This window comes from Fulmarus glacialis, unplaced genomic scaffold (genome assembly GCF_000690835.1).
Source record: "Fulmarus glacialis isolate BGI_N327 unplaced genomic scaffold, ASM69083v1 scaffold33093, whole genome shotgun sequence".
NCBI lineage: Eukaryota > Metazoa > Chordata > Aves > Procellariiformes > Procellariidae > Fulmarus > Fulmarus glacialis.
The window spans coordinates 181-8650 of NW_009202867.1; the positions used below are offsets into that span (position 1 = coordinate 181).

The following is an 8470-nucleotide window of genomic DNA, read 5'->3' on the forward strand; positions in this document are numbered from 1 at the left end:
GCTGCACTCAGAAAAGTGGTGGCTGCACTCGTGGTGAACACGGGTACGGTCACAAAAGCTGCACACGTTCCTGCAGTCCCACTGCTGCTTTTCGGTCTTTCACCCGGCAACGACATACAGGGTCATCCTGGGCTGCTGCCGCTGCCTCGGAAGGACGTGGCCGGCCACCCTTGGCCCAGGGCTGGGCTGCCCGGGAGCTGCCACGCGCTTACTGGTGGGTGCATGCAGCCGGAGGCCTGCGGGGAAGCACGTGCTTTGAAGGAATATGTTGGTGGTAGGCTGGGTATCCAGCCTGCTGCAGCGTAGCAGTAGAGGCTCGTACTGAACTGGGAAGGATTTTATTTTCGATCTCCCTCTCTTTTTTTTCCTAGTGTTTTCTGCATTGAAGCAGTCCTGGGGCAAAAATTGTGTCCTAAGGTGATGGAAAACTATGTGGCGTCGATGGTGCTGAGCGCAGTTGGTGACACACTGGGCTATTACAACGGGAAGTGGGAGTTCCTGCAGAGTGGCCCAGCCATCCACAAGGAGCTGGCGGAGATGGGGGGACTCAGCAACCTCAGCATCCAAGGTTGGAAAGTCAGCGATGATACGGTGATGCACTTGGCCACGGCCGAAGCTTTGGTAGCTGCCGGGAAAAACCCAAGTTTAGAGCACCTCTATTCCCTGATTGCAAAGAACTACAAGGAGTGCATGAATGACATGAAGGACAGAGCTCCAGGTAACCCCTCTATAATGCTGTCTGGGCAAGGCTGTCCTCTCGCTAACGTCTCTCCCTGTCCTGCAGCTTGGAGCTGAGGCTGGCCCTGGCTCTGCTTTTGGCTGTTTATAGCGTTAATCGTATTTCATGTAAAGGCAAAAGTTTTCCACACTCAGTACCCGTTTCAGGATGAACTAAAGAGAATAGAATAAGGCAAGCTGAAGTGATTTGGGCTTCTCTGAACTAGATGAAAAAGATACTGTTTTGCCCACATTTACAAAACATTCTTACAGGCGTGTTTGAGGCCTGGCCTTGAACTCAGGGGAAGGATGCTGGCTTTTGTGCTGGGGATGTGTCTTTTCCTACACTCAGTGGATGAAAAACACAAATTCAACCATGTATAATGTTGTATAATAACACAGCACTCTGAGATGCTGTGTTAAAGCAACACATTTAAGCAGAGAATTAATATGGAACTTCTCGTAATAAATGCAATGAATTACACAGAAAATATATTTAAAGGTACAAAGATCCTTGCTTGGAATAATTAAGTTTATTAAACCCAAAGTCTACTTTTGGCTAGCTCTGCATGTCTAATTTCTGTGCCAGGACACAGTCAGGCCACAACCGTCTTTTCTGAACCCTGTACTTCCATCATCTCTCTTTTCTCTGCATAGACAAAATGGTGCCGAGTTTGGGTCACAGGCAGCAGGGGCTGGGAGCGTGTGGCAGTATTCAGGAAGGGTGCCTTGACAGGCTGCAGTAGCCAAACCATATGCAACATATTCCTGTAGTTCCTAGTTCACCCAGGCCTGCTGACCCAACTTTTCCTTGAGGACCCCGTCCCTCTCTGTGCTAATGGCCCTGCCTCTTCTGGGTGCTTGAATTAAACTTAAATTGGAGCTACTGAGGCTGGGCCTCTAATTTGACTAGTGCAGGCAGCGTGAAGTATCCAGGAAACACTCAAATTCAGCAATCACATGCAAAGTTTATACATCGAAAAGAAATTGCCTAGACATGCCTATTTAGAGTGGCCAGAAAATATCCAGAATGTTCTGGCTTGACATTAAGTATGGGAAAGGCCAAATCCTGCATTGCTCTCTTAGGGTCGCTGAACGCAAGTGTGACAGAGCTGTGCGTTTCCAAGGTTGGAAACTCAAGCAGGAATTTATTCTGCTTACCTCTTCACAGTGATCTCCTACCCTTGTGTAAAGAACTAAACTATCAGTATTCTTCAACGCAGATAGTCTCAGTTGTTGGAGTAGCCTAATTAATAGAATATTTAGGAAGGGGTAACGATGCTTGCCAGGATAGCAGGAGTTGGCAGGTTAAACTTCCGAGAGACTCACTGCTGTTTTGGCAAAGGAGCATCTTGTAGTTCCCCCAGCTGATGGGGTCTGCCAAGGTGGACTAACCACAGCTGGCAGTGAGTCAGCACCTGGAAGCTATTTTTGCTTCCGATGTCTAAGCTTGGTGACTAAAACCTGAGATGAAAAGGAGAAGAACCTAAAATTTAAATGTTAGTAATTAATGGCTAAGGATAATAGCACACCTGCTGCAGTCCTTCTGTGAGTAACTGAGCTGCAATATGCCCAAAAGCAGTTCCCATTTGGAAGTGAAGGATTTTAAAGTAAATTTGCTATGGACACTAATCGGAGTTACAAGGAGAGGTCAGGTTATCTAGCTAAACAAAGAAATGCAACTTCTTTAGTGGGTCCATGGGCACTCAACCTCGTAAAATTTTGGGGGAAGAGGGGAAAGTAACGTTGGAAAAAAATGAAGTCTGTTGGGAGTGTTCTTGCAACAGTGTTCTGGAGTGCTCCTGCTGCAGCCACAGGAAAGGTGCTCAGCTCTGAGAGCTTAAATCCTGACACTTAACAGTTTAATGTCCACTAACGTACTACCAAAGGGAATACCTAATCCATATCCTGAAAAGCTGTCTGCAGTCTGGAGTCTTCATCCCATCTTGATAAATCCTAATGATAGAAGTTGCATGTCAATAACTTCTTTCGGCAGTTCAGAGTAAATGGATTTTAACTGAGAACATAACCCAAGGTGATCCTGTTCTGGCCAAAGTAAGCGCTCACGGGGGAATTGCAGCCCTCAAGGCTGAGAATGGAAAGTTGCTGCTGCAACTTTCACCCAACAGAGAAGAGATTCCCCAGAACAGGGGGGGAAAGTCACATTGCTCGCCCACGCAAGGGAGTCCAGACCTGAAAACCAAAACTCGCAGTAACAAAGGGATTCCCACAACATTATGAGTCACCAGACGGCCACGGCAGGGTCCCTCAAGTATGCAGCCCCAGGAGAGAACTCACTGTCATAATTCAATGGCAAGTTAATCCCTACATCCATTATTGCTCTTTGTGATGTGCCACAGCCCCAGATTCATTGTTCTTCGCAGATAACAAAGCCAGTGAATTAAGCGGCACAAACATGGCCGTATTTCTTTTTTCATGGTACAACTACACCTGCCTTCACAGCTCTCCAGGAAACTTTCTGCTTCAAAACTGTTGCCTGTCACTCAGCATCTTTCGGTCCAAGTCCTCTCCCTGTGGAATCATTTACAACTATGTGGTTGTTTTAACTCACCTTTTTAACATGTATTGACAGATCCCAAACAACTGTTATTATCTGTGCTCATGAAGAGTCTATATAATTTGAATGGAAGCCTATTCCACACATTCAAGTACATTCAAGTTGTACTTGAAACTTTTTCAGGTAGCTTTCTTCATACACTGCTTTTTGCTTGTATTTCTTCTTTTCTTAGACCAGTACTCTCCTCAGGTTACTTTTAGTTTCTTTGTTAGTACAAAGGATTCCTAACCAGGATTTGGTGGATTTCCAAAACAGAATTTCCTGATTCAAAAACTCCTAGAGCATTTTTTTTCCTGACCTGTTTTTTAAAAAAAGGCCCGACACCGTGATTTCAGCTTAGTCTTCCTAAATCAGCTTTCAAATGTTTTAATATTTTAACTGTTTAAAAGCATGAGGATAATACTTGTACTACTTCATAAATCACAAGAGTCTTAGCTGTTGTATACCGGTTTGTTTTACACAGTTTTTTTCATTTGCAGGTTATCACTAGTCATCTCCAAAGGTAATACGCACAGGTTTAAAGCTGCAAGTAAATTGTTATTGCAAAATAACCGGTCTTTCCATACAGTTTAAACCTCGCCATCTTCCTCATTTTCTTTTGACTACAGTTAATGCAAGAACAATCTCACTTTTTATCAAGGACTGAGTTGCCTGCTCTCAACCTGCCCACACATGTCTTGAAGAAATGTCTTTCTCACCGTTCCAGCAAGATTACAGAGTCTGTTTTGCTTTTGTTATGCAGATTGTGATTTTCAGCTACCCTAGTCCCTTTGCTCTCTCCCTTTCCCCTTGTCTTCCTGGCAGAAGGTCTGTTTTACCAGGAACATACAAATAGGGTCGGCACAGCTTTTTAAAAACATGGCTTTGTTTGACAGGTTCTTTTTAATGTCCTCTTATAGGTCATAAGTGCAATGCTTAGTATAGTTAGATATTTGAAAAAATGCCTCAATTTTCTGTTAATCATCATAAAGTTGGAAATTATATTGATATCCCTCTTAACGGTTTTGATACATAGCAGCCAGCACTGAATTAATAAACTACATGAAAAGCAGATTTAGAGGCCCGAACAGGTTCCTACTTTGAGACATAACAAAAACAAACTCCCAGGCAGTTCAGTTAGAGGTTGCTGGCGATCAGTCCCCGCAGAGCCGGGAGCTACCCACACCAAACGCTCTGCCTGCTGCTTCTTCCAGCAGAGAAACACAGCCCCCGCAATTTTCACTCTGTAAATCACTGGGAAGAAGGATGTGTAAGGAACATCTGGACTGTTCCAGGGGCTGGCTGGCCGTGTGGCACTGCGAAACCAGCAGGTCTCTACTGGGAAGGTGGCGTCGTGCGAGAGGCTGCTGTGCCGGCACTGCAGGCACGGATGAAGCTGGTGAAATAGGAGGTCTGCCTGGGTCACGCTGCGGGGAATTCACAAGAGCTGAGGTGGCCTGACTGGTTGTGGGCTGCGCTGGTCAGCAACCTGTTTTTTACTATGAGAGAGACTTGCATAGGCCGTTTCCATTCTGAAAGTTGATTTCAGTTGACAGGCTTGCGGGGCGAATAGCCCAACAGCCACAGGACTGAGCTGCTTTTTCAGTTTGAGACAACCATTCACGGGGAGCTGGTCCACCTGTTCACACTGCACAGAGGGCCGTATCCTGCACTGATCTCATAAGCCTATAATGTAACAACACTGTTGGAAAAGAAATATGCTAAAGACACAGACCAGAACTATAAAACGATCCACGTGACCTTATTCCTGGCAGCAGCCAGCCATTATTTATTTTTAGCACATGTCCAGAAGTCAATCTTAAAGCTGTGCTTGGATGTGGAGGTATTTTGGTTACAAGGGTGCTGTAAATACTGTGTGCAGGTAAAACAGACTGCCATGTACCAAATCCTACTGCCAAGCATATACGTGAAAGTGCAGATGTGAACAGCTCTGCAGAGAACTTAGTTTGGTACCTAGCTGTGATTAGCAAGCTCCGAGATCATGCTGATCAAATTGCACCAAATTGACTGAATTGTAGAGTTATGTGAAGTTTCTAGACCAGGCTCCTTCCTTGCTACTCTGTTCTACTTAGTTTGACTTTCAAAGTAACAGAGCACCTGCAAGTTTATCAGCTACCTGTTCTGGTTAGGCAGCAAAGTATAGGAGCAACGGTCTAATTTTGGGTGCGTGAGCATGTCAACTGCTGCTGTTACCGTATGTGTCTGAGAGAGGACTAGGCACGCTGTGGTTAGGAGACTAGTCTTTTGAGTCTACTTTTGCCATTGTCCAACACCTTAAAACTTAAGTGAAGCTGCTTGAAACCTGCCCTTGATTTACCTTTCTGCTGGAAAAGAAGTATTTAAGATTTGGCCAGAAGAGAAGGCTAGGAGAAAAAGGCAAGGTAGAAGAGAATCAAAGATAATTTAATGTTTCAAACCTGTTTCCTCTTCCCTGCACATGAGCATTTGGGCTTAGCTCTCAAAACTTGTTTCACGGTCTTGGCTAGGGAAGCTGGCTGGGCTCTGAAATTTAGATGTGTTTGTGCAGATGGCTTTATCCTATGAATGTGCTGGACTAACGAGTTTCTGAAGAAGCAGCACTGGAAGCAGCAGAGCCATTTCTTTAAAAAGTAAGTAGCAGAACTGTGAAAGAGATGGAGGTGGGCAAGGAGGAGTTACGGTGTGGCTTCCCACCGGAAGAAAGGCAAAATGGGACTAGGGCGTCAGCTCGGAGCAGGAGAAAACTGAGGAAGAGGGACAAAGTACGTACAGTCTTGAATAGCATGGAGCATGAAAAGTTGTTATCTTCTTGTAATGTAAGAATTGGAGAGGAATTTAAGGAAATTGTCAAGTGTCAGTTTAAAACAAAAGGAAATGTTTTGTGTAACAAAATCGTGGCTCTGATTACCATGGGATGTTAAAGGAGTCTGAAGGCATGCATGGGTTCAAGCTAAGGAGACCAGTTCATGGTGGCTAGGTCCACTGGGGGTTATTGAACACAGCATTTTGGATCCATCTTCTGACTCAAGCAAGCTGTGCTCCTCTGTCTGCTGGAAGCCAGGTGGGTCTTCTTGGGGAAACATTGTACTTGCCTCATTTTTTCTAGTCTTTCCGTAGTTACCTGTTAGTGGCTGTGTTTGGAGACAAGCTAGTGGGCTGGACAACCTTTGTTCTGACCTAGTACAGTTGTTCTTCAGCTTATTGAAGAGGAGTTCAGTAAAGCCAGTTATGCAGACCATGTTGTGGTGAGGGAGATACTACATTCATTGCTTTCTGACAAACTTAAACTGCAGCAAGGGAGATCTGGAAAACATTTCATATCGGCGAGGCAATGGGAAAGATTCCTGGGGAGCATGTGGGGTCACTGCCTTTAAAGGGTCCTGTAAAGAGGCTAAATAACTGTCAGGAAGAAACACAGAGGTACTTAGGCACACCTTGGATCAGGGATCGATGTGTTCTGATGGCCCTCCAAACCTCCTTTATATTTATATATGTCTATTTAGATATCTAGATATATGTGTACATAATATACCTAATGTATATAGTATATATGTTTTATAGATAAGTTATTTGTTTTATAGATAAGTTATTAAATAAATAACATTAAATGTAAATATAAACAATGTAAATTACATAAATCAGCAGTGGAATGTTTTTTACTCCCCTAGACTTTTTAATTATTTTCACAAACAGAATTATCAGGTCTGCTTGGGTTTCCTTGGGTCTGCAGGATGCACTGGCAATTTAAGGCAAGAAACATGTGAGCAGACAACTGATGTTCTTACAGGGAAGTCCGAATCCCTCACAGAGAGTAATGCTTCCTTCCCTGCTACGCTGCCTGTCTTCCCTTGGTTCCCGAGCTATGTGACCCTGTCGCCTACTGATGGGTGTTTCTGTTTCTTTCTTTTCTTTCCTTTTGCTCCTGTCCAGGTACCACGTGTAAGGAAAACGCGCTGAAGCTGGATCCGGGGCGGCCGGATGGCTGGAGGATGCCGTTCAGCCCCTGGGCGGGAGGCTGCGGGGCCGCCATGCGCTCCATGTGCACTGGGCTGCGTTTCCGCCACCCCGCTGAGCTGGACACCCTGGTGCAAGTCAGCATCGAGAGCGGCCGAATGACTCACCACCATCCCACCGGCTACCTGGGGTCCCTGGCTTCGGCCCTTTTCACGGCTTTCGCGGTGAACGGCGTGCCCCCCCCAGCCTGGGGGAAGGGGCTGCTGGAGGTGCTGCCGCGGGCGAAAGCCTACGTGCGGGACACCGACTTCTTCGTGGAGGAGAACATGGGGCAATGGTGAGCTGCGCTCCCAGCACTGGGTTTTGTTAAAATTAAACCTCACGTACGAGAGGGCAAGCTCTATCTATACTTAAGCTTCAGTAATCACATTATGGTAAACTAGAGCAGCACGTGCCTGCTGTGGGATCAAACCGATTCAGGAAGTCTCTGAAGTCGCCCAGGGAAAAATACCTCTAACTTATTCAAAAAAAAAAAAAAAAAAGTCAGATTGTGTATGGGTCGTGTAGTTGTGACATTTTTTGGATCCAGTATGAGGTAGCTAGACTTGTCATCTCAAGCAACCGTGATCTGATGAAAGATGGGAAGCAAGGCTGGGGAACAGCACCAGGCTTAGGGCTGAGCTCAGTTTGAAAGTTATAACCAAATCTGGCTGCAGATTCAGTGTGGCTCTGTGCGCAGGGGCACTCGCACAGTCAGGGGTGGAGGTACTCTGAATCTGGGAGGATGACTCAGTTCTTGCTCTGAGCCTTTGAATCCTGTGCAGCGCGACAGCAGCAGGTGCTGGGCTGCCTTCTCCCATGTGGCTGGAGGGAGGGGAAATCTAACTCACTGAAACACGTCCTTGTGCCTCTTACTGTAAATCATGCCCCTAGTTTGACAAATGTGGGACACCTACCATTTTGCCGAGCCATCGCTCCGGGCTTTTGACGTGGCACGTTTTCAGCTGGCGCCCGGAGTGCCTGCGGGGACCTCAGGTAAATGCTTCTGCTGTGGGACGTCTCTTACAGCCCCTCTATCTTGTCTCCTGTTTTGCAGGCATTACTTTGAAGAGCAATGGGAAAAATACCTGGCAGAGAGAGGCATATCAGACGGGGTCTCGCCGCCCACCTTCCCCCCCAAGTACGGCGTGGAAGAGAGAGACTCGTTCTACACCTCCCTCAGCTACGACGGCTGGGGGGGCA

The 8470-nt window shown here is 46.1% G+C and overlaps 1 protein-coding gene across 1 annotated transcript in view; it reads left to right on the forward strand.

Moving 5' to 3' along the window:
* Nucleotides 1-396: 396 nt before the first annotated feature.
* The window catches only part of ADPRH (ADP-ribosylarginine hydrolase), an 8446-nt gene continuing 372 nt past the window's right edge, over nucleotides 397-8470 (forward strand). Inside the window, exons 1-3 of the mRNA XM_009574451.1 lie at nucleotides 397-718; nucleotides 7205-7565; nucleotides 8325-8463. Coding sequence (XP_009572746.1) covers nucleotides 421-718; nucleotides 7205-7565; nucleotides 8325-8463 — 798 coding nt within the window. The 5' untranslated portion in view covers nucleotides 397-420. The remainder of the gene's footprint in view (nucleotides 719-7204; nucleotides 7566-8324; nucleotides 8464-8470) is intronic.